Below are 20,784 nucleotides of genomic sequence, written 5' to 3'. Positions count from 1 at the left end.
TTAATACATAATATGTTGTTTTATAATAAATAAATTATTAAAAAATATATAAATTATTAAATAAATATTATATGATGGGATACAATATAATATATTATATTATATTATATTATATTATATTATATTATATTATATCATATCATATTATATTATATTATATTATATTATATTATATTATATTATATTATATTATATTATATTATTTTATATTATATTATATTATATTATATTATATTATATTATATTATATTATATTATATTATATCTTTAAATATTAAAGTATACACAAATTAAAATGACTTATTAAGCATTAATTGATAGTACCCATTTCATTACATCATATAAATAATATTACTTGGCTAATAAAACTTGTAAATGACTAGTAAAAAGAAAAGTATTATATAATTTTAAAATTTTCACATAGTATAAGAATAATCATGGATATTTCCCAGATATGGGATGCAGCTGGAAGGGCATCCGCTGTGTAAACACATGCTGGGTAAGTTGACGGTTTATTCTGCTGTGGCGGCCTCAGATTAATAAAGGGACTAAGCCAAAAAGAAAATGATTGAATGAATAAAGAATAATCACTGTTTAACTGCCCTTGTTTTGAAATATTTTCACTAACTAGTTTGATTTCATATTAGACACTAGTTTAATTAATTTATTAAATTTTTAAATTTGCCCATACAACGCTTTAGACAGACCCAGACTCAATTTTAATATCCCGTTTAGGAAAACTAAAATTGCAGCAAAGTGCCATAACACAGGCGAAGTTACGTGTACACAAGCGAAGTTCCATGTCCATGTACACTTTAACTATAGTCAGGGTCTTTGAAAGAGCTTAATAAAAAAAAAAAAAGGTTTGAGTTGAGTATATTAGATATTGTTATGCATTTCACTTTTGAATGTGTTAGTCAGTGTGCAGTGCATGTTTGGGTATAAAAAAAAGAACTAAAACCACGAAAGCCTCAATGGACTACAAGTGTTGTTTTCCAGAATTTTACTGATGTCAGTGAGTCGGCCAAAATCTGGCCTACTGTATATACAGTATGTGTCTAAATAAGTGTCTGTTTAACTAGAAGAGGATTAAAGTAAACTTTCAAGCTTCATAAACATTGTGTGTCTGTTGTAAATAAAACATATCAGCACATGTATAAAATAATTATCACTGCCATTTCCATAAACACTCGTGAGTATTGTTTTGTTTTGCTTGAACAACGTTATATCATTGAAAACACTGATAACAGGCAATGATAACAGATAACAGACAACTCCCAGAAGCTCCTTAAGAAAGAGTTTAGCTGGAGCAAGAAAGTATAACGTAACTTTTTGTGATAAAGCATATATACCCGCAGATTGCAATGGTTCTCAGGGATTGCGCCAGCTGGAGCTGCTAAAACGCCACCGTCAAGATTTTGTTTCCAGGGTGTGTGTGGGTATGTGAAATATTTAAATTTTTGACAAGAAATATACTCAACTTTCTTTCATCAAATTCAGCTGGAAGACTCTCTCCCTGACTGCTTGAGTAAAGGGCGTGGGAATACTGAAATGCCATCTAAGCTGTTTACCAATCACAATGCAATAGGACAGCAAACCAAACACAACACATTTTGATTTTTGAAAGGTGGGCCTTCATTAAACCCGGAACAAGCCAAGCAGTTTGTCCCGGGCACTGGAAAAGTTTTTGTAATAATGTAAATTGTGTGAAAAAAAAATCCAAACTACTAAGCACAAAAGAATGTTCTAGTACACCCGATGAACAGATCACCATAGAAAAAAATAGCATTGCACACCTTTTTAATTGTTAATTATAACGCCACTTTTGGGCAGAACTAAATTTTGCAAGCTTTTCTACAATCACATAGTTCAAAGTGCATGCCAAATTTCATAAGGATCAGTGTATTACTTTATGAATTATAGGCTTTTTTTCTGTATTTGCAATGATTATTTTGTAAACCATTTTGAAATTTATAGTTATACAAAGTTAAAACACCAAACATAATTTTTTAGTGTGCAACAATACACTGTAAAAAATGCTGGGCTCCACACAATCGATTTGTGTAGCGACATGAAGGATTTAAGTTAGCTTATTTGTTTTAACTAATTTTTGTGGATTTAACATAAAACAATTAATTGTCTAAAAAAACTCAAGAATTGTGTTGTTTCAGCTTATTTTAAATAAGTAGTTTGAACAAGCATGAAACATGATTATTTTGAGTGTACGCTCTGTAAAACAGAGGTTGTGAAACTTTATATAATATATTATAATATAATAAAACACAATATATACTTTATATTGACTTTATATTGACTAGATTTAGTGTCAAAAACTGCATCAAGAGTGCAACTACGGCTAGCATTTTGACATATTTTTATAACTATATAGCTCATGACTAAGTGTGCAGGACTCAAATAAGGAAGCAACACAAGAGGTGTCCTACCTGGACTGCATGTCTTGTGTTTTGTGCTGGCTCAGTTGTGCCGCCCCTGTGGTCTGATGTGTGACGTGCTGCTGGAGCTCTACCAGAGACTGCAGGTACTGCTGCTGGTGCTGCTGCTGCTGCTTGTAGCGGGACAGGATGAAGAACAGACCCAGGATGCTCTTCAGATTCCCATTACACACCTCTGAAGATCAAAGACACCACATTTAGAAAGTACAACAGGAAGAGTTGTTTAATCCTGTCAGCGGCGGCATGACATTGATACAACAAACCGTAACGACAGCATGTTTTTAGTGCAGAATCAAGCTTAAACTCTGCCGTAGAGTTACACGGTACTGTTGCTGGGCTCATTTTAGGGAAGTTGGAGTTGTGTTTATAGTCATTTGAGAATACAGTAAGGGGGAGATAAGTTCAGTTATCTGAATGAGGAAGTGATACAAGATGACAAGATGGGACTGTCTGAATCAACTTTAGCATGGTCATTTGACTGTCTGGAGTCTTGTTTTGTGCGTCATAAATTAAATGTAAACAGATGTTTTCCTTATTGAATCTGATTAGGGCTGTCTCTCACTGTATCTGATTTTGCACTACAGAATTATGGTAGCTGTAATTTAATAAAATAAATAAATCACTACACTCATTAGTTTGAATTCACTATAGCTCACTACAGTTTGTGGAACTCATCTTTCTTACTGTCGCCTCACAGCAAGGTTGCTGCTTCAAGTCCCATCTGGGTCAGTTGGCATTTCTGTGGAAAGTTTACATGTTCTCTGTATGTTCGCGTAGATTTCCTCGGGGGGCTCTGGTTTCCCCACAGTCAAAACATGTGGTATAGGTGAATTGAATGACTGAATGTGAATGTGAATTGAATGACTAAATTGGCTGTAGTGTATGTGAGTGAATGAGTATGTATGTATGTATGCTTCCCAGTTGCAACTAGAAGGGCATCCCCTGTGTAAAAACATATGCTGGATAAGTTGCTGGTTCATTCCGCTGTGGCGATCTCTGATAAATAAAGAGACTAAGCCGACGGAAAGAGAATGAATGAATGGTTACTAATTCTGAGTAGTGTTAATACTGACAAACTCTGTGGATTTATTGATCTTGTGTTACCTCATTTGGCATTGTATTCCTGAATAAATGTATATGTGAGCAATTTTCACATTTTCCAAAAAAAAAAAAACCCTAAAAATGTTATTAGCTGTGATACGGTTGTATATTAGCACAGCTGTACCTATGACATAAGCCTGCATCTTTACTATTTTTGGCGGAAAAAAAAGAAATACCATTATGAGTGAGTTGCAAAGACTTTTATATTGAAATGGACCAAAACAAGGTTATAAACAAGTATACTGTATTACATTGAAGAATTGGTTCAAACACAAAAAAATAATTATCAAATTAATTTCTGAACCTCATGTCTATCCAAACCCCTGAGACATTCGTTCAATATTCAGAACACAAATTGAAATATTCTAGATGAAATTCGAGAGCTTTCCTTTCCTTCATCAATGTTCAGAAAGGCAGCAAAAATATCTTAAAAAATTTTTGTCAGTGGTTTAATCATGTTACAAAGCTACAAGAATAAGGTTATGCACACAAAACCATAAAAAGAAAAAAAGAAAAAACTATATATATATATATATATATATATATATATATATATATATATATATATATATATATATATATATATATATATATATATATATATAAATATATATATTGAACAGTTATTTTTCTGGTGTCAGTTCAGGGTCTTATTTATGAATGTCTCACAACTCTTGTTGTATATGGAGAATGAATATTACATATTTTAATATAATAATAATTAATAATAATAATTAGATTAATAATTTAATATAATATATTTTTAATATTTTTCATTTCAGGTTGAACTTCCCCTTTAAATCAACATTTACAGCAAATATTGCTACAGTATATTGTGATACTCCTAATTAACATGTTTTAAATAATACACTCATCACCAATACCAGTACTGTGACACAATAGATCTAACTTTAGACCTTTCATGAGGCTTCCAATAAGTCAAACTTTGAAGAGTCAGATGAAGTTTATTATCCTGATTCAGAGCAATGCAAATGAATGCTGCCAGGTATCCTGTGAGCAAGGCTTTTCAAACATTTTTTTTTTCAATTGAAATTGAAGTTGCCAGTTTGAATAAGTGCTAGGTCGCGGTTGCTCTGATCACAGAGATAAAGGATTAAAGATGAAGGCAAAGGCATCGATTGTCTGCACTCCTGCGCCTGCCAGCAACACTTTCCTCTCTGGTGCCCGTTTATGAAATGGCCTTCATTCATACTCACACACTGCTAATGGCTGGTGCTGAAAGAAACCGAGAGAGATGGTGGTGCTGAGACAGGGCTAAAGAGAAGAATCTGCTTTCTTTCTGACAGCCCGCCTGTTTGTTCTGCCCGTCAGCAGTGTTTGGGGTTATTAATCTCCCCCTGGTTCAATTTGGGACCGTGCTGAGCTGTAATTTGTATTCTACATAATAAAACGTTCAGATGGTATGTTTGAATAGAGCATATTTTCTGGGTCAGGCGACAGAAATTTGGCACTATTTGGTGTCGTTGCACTTTAGGTCAATACAGAAAATGAAAATAAAATACTGTTGATCCAGGCAGGCTAATTTGTAAATATTTTTTGTATGTTTGCATTAATGGAGGGAGTTTGTCTTTTTCCCTCAGTTGCTCTGTGCAACAGCATATGGACTGCATTTGGATTTTGGCAATGTTGATTCACATAAAGACATTACTGTTTTGGGGTGTGTTTCCCAAAAGCATCTTTAGGCAGCTATGGTTGCATCATTCAACATAGCTGAAAGATTCACTCAAAGCTTCTCAAAGCCAACAAATGTGATGGGATGTTCAGCTTTTAAGGTGTTAGAAGCATAGTTTCTTGTTAATATGGGTTATGGAAATTAATAGATTATGCACTTGAGGAAAATGAGCAAGCTAGCCTGCAATACATGTTTCATCATCTTTCATTGCACACATAAAAAAAAAATCACCTTGCGTCTTAGATTTTTAAATGTGGAGCATCTTTTCACACAGCATATCTTTTTAGATGGGTTCATAAAGGGAAGTGAAGACAGGGAAGTGCAAATACATTGTCTATTTACAGTCAAGCGACCTCGGCCATTTTTTTTTTGCTTAAACAGTAGTGCTCCTTTCTTCTTTGGATAAAATAGACATACTTTTAAAACTAATTTCTATTTTATTAAATAAAATAAAATAAATGCATTTATTGGCGTTTATTTTTAATAAAATAATAACAAAAATACTACTACTACTAATATTAATAATAAAAATAATACTAATATATTCAATTAGATGTGCTTCTCCTCTTTATTTATTTATTGCTAATATAGTTTACTGACTGGTCAATGAATGAATGAATGAATGAATGATTGACAATCAATGTTAATTTTTCAAGAGTTCATATTAAGATAGTGCCGGGAGAGAAACCTGAGGATAAAGATAATTGAAGCCAGCCGCGATCAATCATATCACATGTTCCTCTCGAAATTAGTTTGTGAAACTTCACTTAGTAGTAGTAATAATAATAAATAGATTATTATTATTATTAATAGCCTTTCTCATATTAAGTAAATTAATTCATTTATTTATTCATTCATTCATTCATTCATTCATTCTAATATTGAAAATAAGTTTACAACTGATGTTTAGTTTGAACAACAACAACAACAACAATAACAATAACAATAATAATAATAATTCCAATGTGACGCTTCTACTGTTTATTTTTTTACTTATTATTTAAAACTATTTAAACTAAATACATAAAAAATAACAATTTATTATTAAAATATATGTTTAATATAAAGTTATTTTAGTCCCTTGCTGTATAGTTTTTTAAATTTAACATTAACCATGTCCATATTTTATTTTACAAATAAAGGAATATTTGACAGTTCATCAATTATGATGACATTTTTAAGAAAACTCTCTTTACTATATAGCTGAAAAAGAGATTTCTATGAAAACAGGCTCCCTGTATTTTACATATTAATGAGTGTCTTTCAATTTGAATACCTCAGAGGGTCATGCTTGATCTCTCTTCTGTGACCTGTGAGGATATTTTTTTTATTTGAGCAAAGGATTAATCTGCTTGAAGGAAGTGCCTATTTAGTTATGCTGAGTTGGCATGAGCCAGTATCTTCACACACCTGTGTATATGAATGTGTGTTTCATGTCATGGTGGGTTTCATGCTCAGGTCAGCAGTGTTAAAGGTGCCCCCTCTGACCCTGCAGAAGCCCCTCTTCACCAGACCCTCACAGTCAATGAGATGAAAGCTGTGGGTGTGCAGAGGTCACAGTGAGGCCTGCTCTTTAAAGCACTTAAAACTGGCATCCCGCTGTGTGCTTCTGATACTCTACACACCGTGAACACAGAGTCAAGACCACTGCAGCCGGAAGAGGGATATTGAGAGTTTGCACCTATCATTATTGGCCTGTTCTGGAGAAAACAGGGCTAGGATAACACTCAGCAGGGGTCAAGAGGACAGCTTTATTGCAGAGAGGATGTGCTTTCACACTGCAGGAGGTTAGGTTTCATTTAAGAGCCAACTTTATTTTAGATGTTTCTCTTAAAGTTACTTAGAATGATAAATAGAAGCCAATGTGACAGCTACACTCATAGTGTAATATATATTTAGTTAAATTATTATATTTTTTTATTAGGAATGGCAATTTATTTATAATTGTATTAGACGTTTAAATTTGATCTGCTCTACATTTAATCGCATTGTTTTCCAGGAGAAACAGTTCAATAAATTCAAAAACTGTTACCCTCCTGTGATATGTAATATTTTTAAAAATAGTATATAAAATTATGCTTAATGGAGCAAGGAAATGCTCACAGTATTTGCATTATTTTTTTTCCTCTGGAGAAAGTCTTATTTATATTAGTATTGGTTGCATAAAACCAACCAACCACCTAATTATCCATCCATCCATCCAACCATCCATTCATCCGTTTTATTTTATACTATTCAATATTCAATATTATTAGCCCCTTTCACACAGTGATACCGGTAAATTTCTGGAAAATTTCCAGAACGACTTTACCGGTATATTCAAAAAAGCTCTGTTCACACAGACGAGGACGTTACGGAAATTTTCCGGAAAAGAGCATTCACACATCCATTCCAAAATACCGGTAAATTCTGACATCATTTGCCACAAATGAGCTTTAAATGGCTGCGCTTGTATTTGTAAACATTTGACTAAATTACAAACTCTGTGGATGATCAATATTGTGAACAACTTTCGCAGGATCACTTTCGCATGTCGAGATGTTCATAATATGTGCGTGTGCAGGCGCTCATAGGCGCACGCAAAGCTTGAAGGTAAACAAACAACGGCTTATCATAAGCATCTCATCGATGATTATTTACACAGTTGGCATTAAGAAGAACATATAAACGTGATCTGACTAACTTCTAGCAGCAAAATGTGTCTGGAAAAATATTCAAAGGCTTTTATCCTCACAAACCGCGCGGACGTAAATGCGTCTGACTGTTGTGATTGGCTAAAGCAGACGTCTCACGTCAGCACGTTCTAGACGTGCCCGCGCTTATTACGGGAATCTTCCTTCTGCATTCACACAGCGCAGCATTCCGGCAAATTGCCGGTAATGTTACAACTTCTCTTTCCGGAAAATAGCCAGAACGAATTTACCAGTATTTTCAAAAAGGACCTGTTCACACATACAACCTTTCCGGAAAATTGCCGGCAATTTTCCAGAAAGGTCTGTATGTGTGAAAGGGGCTATTATCTCCTTAACTTTTTACAAAACCACTGTTGCCCAATGACTTGCCTAATTAACATAATTAAACTAGTTATGCATTTGAATGTGGATACTAATATCTGGTAAAATAACTATTAAAATATGCTACAATGTTATCATGGCAAAGACAAAATAATTAGTTATTAGAAAATAGTTATTCAAGATATTATGTTTAAAAACCTTATCTCAGTTGAAAGGCACTTGGGAATTAATTTAAAAAGAACTAAAATTTCTCATGAGGGCTAATCATTTTGAGTTCAAAACTCCAACCTTGAAACCTTTAATTTAATTAGGCTCACAGTTTAGGAAACAAGCTAAAAGGAACATACACACACATAGACACCCACATAGACACACACACACACACACACACACACACACACATAGAGAAAAGGGCGAGTGTGTGATAAAAGCATTGAGAAACCCAATCTACAGTGTATTTCTGGTCTTGTGCACTCATGGTGCTGAGTTTAGCAGGACAGTGAATACAGTATCCAGCCTGCTTTAGGGTAATGATATCTTTGCACAGCATTTAGTACATTTGAGCTTCTAAAAGAAAATCAAGAATCTTTGTGGTTTGTCTATGCAGCAGTTTTGAGAAAAATAAAACCATCTAAAAATGATTTAACTGAAATTTCAGCTTGTCTCTGGGTTCAAATGCTCCGTCTCACTTTTACTGTACATGAACACAACAACGTGTCACTTAAAGATACAAGGACAAAAATCTAAAACCATGATTTTTGCTTGTCAGCTTAACAAGTATAATGCTTTATGGTATGAGTAAATGCAAGGGTACTGTTGTGTATTTTGTTCTGAGGTATTTGTTAATGTGTGGTTGCTTGAATGCTTTGAGTTGTTGTTATCACATATATAATTGACTATTTTAAAACTTAAAAGTTAAAAAAATGTCAAAACTGTGGGAAAGACCCCAAAATAGTTTAAATATTTTGGTCACACTTTATTTTGATGGTCCAATTGTTGAATTTAAGTTACATTGCATCTACATGCCAACTACTCATTAGATTATAAGTAGAATGTTAGGTTTAGGGTTAGGCTTATGGTTAGGGTTAGTGAAAGTTGACATGTACTTGCAGAGTTTCTTATAGTCAGTTAAATGTTGGTTAAAGGAGCAGTATCAACAGGTATTAAGCAGACACTCTAATACTGTGGACCATCAAAATAAAGTGTTACCAATATTTCTTCTGATTTGTCTGCTATTAATAATAATTAATACAGACATTAAATAACAACAACATAAGAATAGTACTACTACTACTACTAGTAGTAGTAGTAGTAGTAGTAGTAGTAATAATAATAATAATAATAATAATAATAATAATACAGTCGTTCTTGTAGTTTTTGTTGTTGCTACTGTTGTAATATTATTACATTCAAGTAAAATCACAGTAATTACATTATTACATACAAGTAAAATAATTTATATTAACATAATTAATATTAACATAATAAATAAAATAAGACCCAACCTAACATTGGGTAAATATATGGAGAAACTCTATCAGGAAAATGATAAATGTTTGAGTTTGTCCATATTTTACCCACATTTTTTATTTTGTGTCATCATAAATTTCAATTAACTGATTTTAAAGCAGAAATACACAGATGTAAATAGTTTGCTTTGATGTTTCAAATGACTTTTGTGATTTATTTTGTTATTTACATATGGCTGAATTATTATGGACAACTATAATACTATATTTTATTGATTCAAAACTTGTATAGTGTGAATACATCTACTTGTGACCCCCTATTGACAAGAAACACTTCACTATATGATATGGGCAGTGTAACAGATGGAGTGCACATCCAATAATATGATTAAAATGTAAACCAACCACACATTTAAAGATACGATTACAGGTAATTACCCGAAAATGCAGTGCATTTCCACTGCATGTCACGGGTAGAAATGTAAGTAGGATTTTTAACTCTAAACATAATCAGCAAATAACACCACAAATGATAAGAATAGAAGGCCTATTAGTGAAGGCATTTATCAGCTGTTGTGCAGTTTGGAAAAGGGTCTTACCTTCAGCAGAGAGCCCTTGAACACTGACACCTCTGGCCCCTAAGAAACTCAGACAGCACTCCACATTCTCAATCTGAAAGAAAACACAAAGACATCAGCAAACTCACCAACACATGCACAACACATTGAGGATGTGAACGGTGTGTGTGTGCGAGAGTTCAGTGATGTCACATAATGGCTTTACTGAACCTTACACACTTTCCTGTCAGTATTCAGAGTACTTCAATTGACGCAGACTGTGATGGCTTCATCTGATGCTCCCATTCAGAAACAGCATATTTCAGCATGTTTGACAGCTTGACTGGTGTGTGTGTGTCTGACGTGTGCATGTTGGCGTTAAGCGGGGACACGTCCATGGCCTTATGTCCACAAAGCCTCTATTGTCGTGAGTCAGACAGTGTCACGACCCCTGGCTGACCTCTGTGAGACGGACTGGTGTGTGACAGTGGGACGGCAGTGTGTCACACCTACTCACACACACACTGACAAACGTAGAGCTGGGCCGTAATAATACAGCGCTTGACTGAAAGTGTGGTAAAGTCCTGGCGCCTGCACTCATGGGCACACAAAGGGTCTCCGGCCATGAGATACGCATGACTGGCATATTTTGCATTAGTAATACTGTAGAAGAGTTACAGTAGGGTCAAGGCTGGTCAGTGGACTCAACCGCACTATATTATTAAGCGACATCCACAGCGCTGTGAGGAATGCATTGTGCTTGTGAGCAGGACAGTTGACTCAGCTCATACAATACATGACACCCTGAGGGAAGGTTACTAATACTGCCAATAATGCACACTTTCACAAGGAAAGGTCACTCTTGAGACACTTTCCAATATGTTTTAATGGGTATTATAGAGGCTTGGTGTATTGTAGAGCCTCAGTTATCACTGGTTTTAGACATGCTACTGTACTTTTATACTATACAGTATGCGCTGCTGAAAAATCACTAGTTTTTGTATTACTTTTACTCTTTTTCTGAGGTTAGTAAGTCTTATGTGGGGCAAAAAGATACATATTTTAAGATTGCTGATGTTCATTCCCCTACTAAACAAACAGAATAATAGAAAGTTAGAAACCCTTGACAGAATTATTTAGGAAGAACCATCTAATGAGTGAGTAACCTGTTTTCCTTGTGCTGTGGGAACCAAATTTCCCATAATAAAGTACCACTACATTTTGACTTTGTGGGGAAATTTTTAATGGTGTGGTTGCTTAAATGCTTTGAGTTGTTGCTATCATATATATAGAATTGATTATTTGAGGATGAATAATTCTCATGAGTAAAAAGACTCACAAATCATATAAAATTAAGTATTTTGAAAATGTAATAATGCACATTGTTTTCTGTGATGGTTTGGTTTATGCCTTTCGAGGTGTAAATACTATATCTCCTAATTGATATTTAATAAGGAGGTGTTTATGGTTAGTGTTAGGTGAAGGTGTAGGAAAAACGTCAATGCCCCAATAAGCATCAATTTCAGGATTCTCATTTACTAAATATCATATTATAAAAGCATGATTGCCTCATAGCAAAAAGGTCGCTGGTTTGAGCTTTGGCTGGGTCAGTTGGCATTTCTGTGTGGAGTTTGCATGTTCTCCCTATGTTCGAGTGGGTTTCCTCTGGGCGCTCCTGTTTCCACCACAGTCCAAAGACATTTGGTATAAGTGAATTAGGTAAGCTAAATTGGCCGTAGTGTATGTGTGTAAATGAGTATGTATGGAAACAACAATCTGGCATGGGTCTTAGGCTTTTCCAGGTGATTAAACAGGTAATTTAACAGTTTAAGATTAGCATCTTCAATTCCCCTGTACTGTCTAAATGCAAACTGCAATTTAGAGGTTAGTTTAATCATCATCTGTGTTAATAGCATGTACTTCTGAAAAATATGCTATTTTCCTTAAGTAAACAGTATCTATTGCTATTTGCAAATAGCCACTTTAATTGTATGCAATTGTTTTTGTCAGTATATACAGTAGTTTAAATGACTAGCTGGACATTATATGGAAATATACACCTATTTTAACAGAATGTAATTTAATGGCAAATCATCAGTGAGCAGAAATGTGTCTGGCTACCTCTATCCTGAATGTATCTACTTGTACTTGAAGATGAGTAAACGACAGAATTTTCAGAACGTCTTTAACATTTTGTTGTATCAGTGTGTTGGCCCTGTCAGTGTCTGTCAGAGCTTGTTTTTGCCAGTTAAACATGCTGAACTGACTTTTATCGGGTTGTCAAATGTCTGATAAATGACATGCTGTAATCTAGCTATTATACGTGTCTTTTAGAGAGATGTGAACACACCTTAAGACTGATTCTTTTTAAACAGGGTTCAATCGGTGCACTGTATATCTACAGTTCAGTACAGGTCCCACTAACTGTCATTGCTTACTAAAAAGCTGCAGATCTGCTGTAAAGGCAGATTGGACTCAATAATTTAAGGTCATTCTCACAGCTGTCTTAATATAACAACGATTTACAGTCTTTCACAAGACTCCATCCTCAATACATCCAGATCTACACAGATCCCATCCAGCATTAACTCCCACACACAATCACAAAATGAATAAGCAATTGTTAAAGTGACCTACATTAACAGCATCTTGTTTCTTCTTACATCTGTCCCTATGTTTTTCATATGACACACATCCCACACACGGCCGCGAACGCAACAAGTCTAATACACTTTAAAGGTTTGATTATCTCATCTCATAAAGCTCCTTTAATGGCGACACTGGGCAGAACATGTGTGGTGCACCAAAGATGGGCTGCTTTTCATTGCAGTCTCATTAAGGCGACGGCACCCGCGCACATGGGCACCCGACAGCAAGTCCCGACCAAAAAACTGATTCAGACATTTTCAACGCAGATGAAACACACTTAACATTATTGTGGTTGAACGCTAAACGCCGGCCTGGAATTTCAACCGCATCGTTTAACACTTTTCTGGAGTGTTTACGATATATGATAGCTCATAATGTCTCAGCGATGGTCCGAACATTTGTTGCCGACACCAAAAGTGCAAATGTTGATTGACAGACCCAAGCGGACAGACGTAAGAATGGGGTTTGCGCTTTAAAAGTGAGGAGATCATCAAGTTCGGTGTCCGTTACGGATATAATCCCATAAGTATGGTTGGAAATTCCATCCTGGTTTTAATAGCCGTCCCATCAGCCCATCGCTCTGTTTATTTTTAGTCTGCCTCACAGCGATGTACACAAATATAAACCGTGATTCTATACGCTAATGGCGAGCAGAGCTTCTCGGCAGCTTTAAATGCCGAACCGCCGCTTTTTCAAACCCTGTGGGATTTTAACAACTCTCCGGGAAAAGTCAGATCATCTGTTTTTCCGACATAAACTGACATTTTCCAGCACCAGATATGTCATTAAACGCAATTAGGGAGGAGAAGGTTTTGATGAGGTATATTTTCACAAAATAATATTGAGAAATTTATAAGAGAACCGACGCAGATCTAAACGGGATGGAAAATAACCATGGGTTTGGTTAATGTCTCTTTTTTGCTTTTCTGTCGCCGTGAGTTGCAGCTGTCATAAATCCAATCGTGTTTAATCTATACAACACACTTATCAGAACAAGGCTTTAATGCAGAGTAAATGTTTGCACTGTGTGGATCCAGATGCTGAGGGGCCAGGATGGCTGTGCAGGGACCGGTTCCAAGCATATCGGGTAACCGTAGGGTATAAGTGCTGGCTTTGGAAAGCGTTGCTGCTCCAACACTTGCAAGAAATACAAATGGTCTCAAGCCTCAATTATATGGCTTACACTTAAAATCCACTCAGAGCCAGGACAACACATAAACGCTGTGTTTCTCCAGCACTTTTTTAGAGGGGTTTTTAGAGAGACAGCTGCTGTCGTTTTGTAGCATTTCATTTCCTCTGATCGTGTTGACCGCATGCACATGAATTTGATATGCTGTTCATAATTACAAAGTACGTTTGATAGGACACACTCACACAGTTTATAACAATATATATGAATAGTATGAATTTAAGTTAATTTATATTTTCTCTTCAGTCGTATCTTACATTTTAGCTTACATTTAACACATCAAAAAACATTTTTAAAAAAAGCTGATATCTATGAGAAATAGTTCTATGTTTGTATTTTACGTTATACATACGCTATATATTGAGTTATACTTTAACCCAAATTCTCTTTTCTAAAGTTACCTATTTATTTGTTTATTTTTACTTTACTTTTTTTATATAAAAATTGGTAACACTTTTATTCTGATAACTCATTTGAATATTAGTAGACTGTCTGCTTAATGTCTGTTGATACTGACATTTAACAGTCCTTCAACATACACTTAACTGACCAAAAGAAACTTTGCAAGTACATGTCAACTTACACTAACCCAAACCCCAACCTAATTGTCTACTTATAATCTAATGAAAATTCGTTGCAATGTAACTTAAATTCAACAAACGGACCATCAAAATAAAGTGACCTAAAAATTTGACTATTCCTAATATTTTTCACATTCGTCAAATGTGTTTTTAAAAAAGGTTTTGCCTTTAATTTTAGCAATAGTTTTAATATAGTCATTATTATTTTTGTATATCATCGTTTGTATGTTACAATCTTTTTGTTCTCATATAAGAATGTCTTGTTCTCATAAAGCTTTACTATTTCTGTTTTGCTCAAAATTTGGCAGGTTGCTATTGTGACAACTTGCGCCATGAAGTGTTACAATATGATGTCTGTACGGGTGAAAATGTGTTTTTAAAATATGCTCACCATTACTGCATTAAGATACTATTTATCAAACACATTTATATCATTTCAAACGCATAAGCATATTGTCACACTATACTGACAAAATTTATTGCTCAAATTACAAACCAAGTCGAAATAATTTAACACTGCATTTTCCCTTTCCTGTTCAGGACCAGATTGTGATAAATTAATAACTTATTTTTCTTAATTCACAGACACAACAAATAAGACTGCACTTATAGTGTTATTGTAATGTTTGGCATGTTTGTTAGAACCACCTCAGTGCCAACTTCAGCATGCCATTCTCTGTGCCCAGTGGGCGCTGAGACAGAAAACCATAGCTGAGCCATTAAGATGCCAGCCTATGACGACAGTCGTTAAATTCCTGTGGCCTCCTCTGTCTAATTAGCAACTAAATAGATCAGTCTGCAGTCGCTGTCCTGCACAAGACTGGTGGAGGTGCAGCGTTCAAGCATCTGTGTTCTCAAAACATGTAAGAATACCTATCTCACACTGCAATGTAACAAATGTATGTAAATGCAGATAAAGGTTGTTTAAAAATGTATTTCTTGAAAGCCAAAAAATATCCAAAAGCACAATGAAACAGTGGAATGACTAGAGGAGTATACAAATGTTTTTCTTTTGTATCCCATGTAAGGATTTGTACAGTAATTACTTGAGGGTAAGCAAATGATGACAGAATTTATATTACTTGTATCACTAGGGTTGTCATCTGAAATTAATCGTGTGGACTTGTAAATAATGTAGTGGGTGACAGATTTGCTTTTTTGGTCAAACAACCTATTTTACATATTTATATCTAAAACCATGAGTCTTTGCTGTGGTTATCCTATGCTGTCTATTTCATGGTTTGATCTTTGCAGATTTCCTAAAAGAAAAGAGTTGCTCTGGGATTTCACCGGATTACTCCTATAGTTTTCTCTGTGTAGTATTAATAAGCGTCTCATTGTTGCTGAGCAGAATTTGAATGAACCACATAGAAAGCGTCGATGTGAGATGTAATCAGAGGCTTAGACGCTCTGATTTTCACTCTGGGAGAGCGGATATTTGGAGCGCCATTAAAATGTCTGTCAAAAGTGTTTGTCGACGATATAATGAATGAACATTTCCTTCATTCGCCTAACTGTGAAAATGTCTTGGAAGACATGATTACAACAGGACACAGAAATTAGATTTTGAAAGCATGTCAAACATGTCTGAAGAAGAAAAAAAAAGACATCAGAACCTGACAACCTCGAGGTACTGTAATTTCTAAGAGGATTGAAATTCAGACAATTACCAAAATGATTCCCTGTCAAAAGTGAAAAAGGCAGAAGAGCCATCAATCCAAAAACAGATCCTCCCTCTTCGGAGGTCAAAGCACAATCACAGTCCAGTGAGAGTAAATATATCTGACAGGAAACAATCAGAAGCATTTTTGTTATGTCTACAAGCTCAGGAGAAAAGGTCAGAGCTAATGTCAAACGCTGAACGTCACTAGTAAAATCTGAACGTCAAGTGTCACTATGTGGCGTTAAACACATGAAAAGACATTGTGAGAAATGTCCCATGATTTTGGGCAACTCCTCAACCCCTCTGTCAAAGCTACAGCAAAAGCTGAGAAAGAAAGTAAGTGTGAGAGATGAACTGAACTGAAAAATATTTAAGATGACCACCACCTGCTACACAAAAAATTGGTACAGCTAAAGATAAAAAACAAGTCTGCTGAAACATTTATATTACAGCAGTCTATGTTATTCGTTGGTCAGAGATGACCTAAAAACATCAAACTTCAAACATTTTATTAAACAAGGGAGAACATCATTTTTAGGTTTACTTTCATTCAATAATTTTCCTTTGACTTTACAGTGGAATGAACCATCAGGCTTACTTAAATTAATGTGTTTGCTGAATAATTACCAGTGGTCATTTTAATCCATGCATGAGGGGCTGAAAATTTTGCAGCCAACTAAAGGAAAGTTCCCACTACATGACTTCAAAAATTGGCAGATCACTGTGCTGTTCAGACTACATAAAATAACTTGAAGTTTCTTTAAATCACAGGTATTTCACACTACACAATATGTAAACGATCCATATCTGCTGAGCGTCGATCGTAAACAGATTTTCCCCTTTATCAGCTTGTTAACTTAAATCGCATTAAAAATCTTGTAGTGTGAATTAGGCAGAAAAAAAGCTGCTTGTTTTGAAAAGATATTTTTTATATTTAAAGTTTCATATATCATAAATCACTATAATATTGAGTCCACCTAACCGATGACTTAACTTACAAACAAAACTACTCAGTGAAGATGAAAATTTTAGACATCTCATTAAACTAATACACATTACCTAATTAACAACTGTTTTGATAGTATGTACTTCACCTAATAAATAAACCAACTCATTTAAGATATAAAATACACCCATTTAATAAACAAATCTGTTAACTAACCAAATTCAGTCAAATCATCCACTTGATGTATTAGCTAATCAAAAGAACAAAATACCAAAAGTCCATCTTTTAATGAACTGATTGATAAGATTAACTCCATCAACACACCATGGAAAAACCATGAAACATAACCATAAAAAAATCTGATAAATTAATCTTTAATCCGTTAAATCTTGTAGACCAACCTAGCTAAACCAGCTGATCATCCTAAGCTCTCTACTGTAAGATGCTGTATTATTCAGATGAAGTTAAATGTGGTGTGCCATCAGAGACATCATGATCTCAGTGGACGCATTGAGGAGCACATCTCTCAGCTGTCAGACTCTACATTGCAAACAGATGGAGCACAGATGATGCAGACACTTTACAAGCCCTAACACACTTAACTCAGCTGGTCCTCCCATACAACCGGGAGAGGAAGCCTCTCAAGATGACCACAAATGCAAACCTGTAGGACACGCTCTCAGCAGCTCGTATGCATATATACAGATTTACACAGGGTTATCACCCTAAGCCAAATGGCTGTCACTGACTAAAAAGCTGAATTTCCATAACTCAGAATAAATGTTTAAAAATAAAAGCATCTGTTGAAATGTCCTTCTAGAATTTTGGGATTGTGCGATTGTTTAATTAAATGTAAAAGCATGCAAATAACACAAAATTCTGTGGAGCTTGCCCACAGATTTCCCATTAAAATTTACCAAGACACTCTTCTCTGTTTCATATCAAATACCATATTTTTTTGCATATAGAATGTGTGTAGATGGTGTCTGATACCTCAGGATGTCAGAGACATGGCAAGGTGCTGCACTTCTCCTTAGGTTTGTGACCCGCATCAGTGACATTATTGCAATCTATTTTCAGCCACAGTAAAACAACACGAAATAAGATGCCACAAATAGTTTCAGTATCATTTTAGGCCACAATAATTTAACAATTTTCCCACAAAATTCAGGAGGGACTTATTAAGCACTGAGCGGAACAAAAACATCCACAGATGTATTTTAACGGACACAGCTACAGTAGGTGACTATATTTGGTTGCTGGTTGACGACTGGAAATTTATAAAATTGTAGTGACAAACAACTCTAACCATAAAAATAGACAAAATAATTTAAAAATGAAAAACAAAAATCTCTGATATTCCATGACTTGGACTTTAAATGTATTGATTTCCCTAACTTACAATGACTGGAATAGACCTTTTTAAATTCCATGATATTCCTGAAGTTCCATGACCAGTGGGATCCCTGCTTACAACAGTTACAATACTTGAGTTTATTATGAGATGAACATTATGGGAATTGCTGTACAGTAGTGTGGCAATACATCTGAAGTGTAATATGGTTTATTAATGAATGTTTTAATTATACAGATTAGTATTCTGAAGCAGCTGAATGGTTTTTTATGGCACTGTTTGGATTTTTTTTGTGTTTTCTTCCGAGCTAGAGGGTGTCTAGTTTTGTTCAAAGGCGCTCTCCGGATGCTCGGTTCCTGTGCCTTCCAGTTTTAGGGACAAGACAACACTGTCAGACTGAATTTGTCCTCATAATGGCTGATGAGAGTGGAAAGAGGTGCAAACAGGGATTTGATGAAGCAGCCAAAACAACGGCCAAGAGACTCCTCTGTGACATCTTAATATTAATGCTAAATGAGATTACAAAGTGCATAATAAATGGGCCAATTTTCTAATGTCGCTTCTGGTGATCATTCAGAGTTGTATATGCCGAATAATTTGTGTACACGCCTTGGGGATCACTTCTAATGTTGCAATTGCTGCTAATAAAAGCAAGCTTATGGAATACATTTGTGTCCTGGGGAACTCCCATTCTGACGCATAACCTCCAGAAATAGTGGTGTCGCACTGAGTAGGCTACAAATGGCACAGAGGGCTCATCTGGTGGACCAACATGTCCAAAATTCCAGACAAATCAGAATACCAGCCTTGGTATCATTGCAGTTTCTTATGGGAAAAGTGGCTTTTTAGCTTCTGGAACAGTTGCGGTTCAAAAAACAAATGTTTCCATACGGGTCAGTGAATGAACAGACAGCCTGTAGGCGGCGATTTATCTGCCTCTCTTCATGCCACTTTAATTAAGCCCCAAGAGACCAATCAGATCAATGGGAGAGAGTTTATTACGCATGTAATTTAGCAACCATCTTCATTGCCTGGGAAAGCACCCAACAGTACACTCATTTAACTGAAGCTGAGTCACTTTTAACAGGTGCTTTTAATGGACGTAAGCAAGCGTTTTGCTAATGCCAGAGCTGTAAAGTTTAATTGGTTCACAACTGAAAAAACATTTACTGTATCTGATCCTAATCGATTAGAAATTTCCTTTCTGAATGATAGCTTTAATTGATTATTCCTCAATGGCAGGTTGCCAGCTCCTAGCGCTATGAGCCTGGACATGATTTACTATTTTATATTAAGTGCCACACAGTAACAAATACAGGAAAAAGGTTACAATACATAAGCTTCCTGACTTCCTGAACATTTACCAAGACTGAAGCCAGTTTAACACACATAAATGACCCTTTTCTATACAACACTCTCCAGAAACTTCCAGCTTACACCAGCATACATTTTTGATGATTAACCAACAAGAAATGCTGGTCAACAATCTTGCTTTTTTAGACTAAGCTTTATTTGATGCTTGCTGGTTCCGAAGACTAGTCCCAAACCAGTCCTTACCCAATGTCAGTCTGAGGATACGCCAATCTACACCAATCTGGATCATTTTGAAAAAGATAAATTTATATAAAAATTCTCCGCATCCACACTACCATTTTCAATCACTTCCCAAAAATTGGTCATCTACACTGAAATGACTGAAACTGTTTGGATGTGTTAAGATTTAAGACACCTTGAGCTGTGTCATTTCCAATTGGTGTTGCAATACATTACAACTCCTTAATTACTTTCCAGCTTTTACTGAAACATCAATTTGGTCGAGGAAAAGCACCAAGTTTTTTTAACAGACTGACAGTGAAGTGGAGTCGCTGCTGTAAGTAACACAGGAGTGTAAAGTTGCAAAAGCAAGTGAGACTTTAGTCTGGGAAACATGCCAAAACAACAGTTTTAAGTAAACATACCATGTCCTTTGAAGGAAAGCAATCTGGAACATGTACAAAATGACATTAATCTTTAATAATGCTGTCCAAACAAAGAGCATTCCAAACAACAGCTCTAAAATTTCATCCACTATAGCTAAATTAGTCACATGACAAGAAAACCGTCATCTATTTTGCA

At 35.2% G+C, this 20,784-nt stretch overlaps 1 protein-coding gene across 51 annotated transcripts in view; it reads right to left on the bottom strand.

The window, feature by feature from the left end:
- nav3 (neuron navigator 3) overlaps nucleotides 1–20,784 on the bottom strand; it is a 177,899-nt gene that overhangs the window by 105,675 nt on the left and 51,440 nt on the right. For all 51 annotated transcript variants that reach the window (XM_073946576.1, XM_073946590.1, XM_073946582.1 and 48 more), the window contains exons 4-5: nucleotides 10,330–10,402; nucleotides 2,445–2,628 (exon numbers count right to left, since the gene is read on the bottom strand). In XM_073946576.1, the coding sequence (XP_073802677.1) occupies nucleotides 2,445–2,628; nucleotides 10,330–10,402 (257 nt within the window). The remainder of the gene's footprint in view (nucleotides 1–2,444; nucleotides 2,629–10,329; nucleotides 10,403–20,784) is intronic.

The sequence above is a fragment of the Danio rerio genome, chromosome 4 (assembly GCF_049306965.1).
Source record: "Danio rerio strain Tuebingen ecotype United States chromosome 4, GRCz12tu, whole genome shotgun sequence".
Taxonomy (NCBI): domain Eukaryota; kingdom Metazoa; phylum Chordata; class Actinopteri; order Cypriniformes; family Danionidae; genus Danio; species Danio rerio.
Note: the sequence above shows the minus strand (reverse complement) of the source record. Positions and strands in the feature narration are given on the sequence as shown.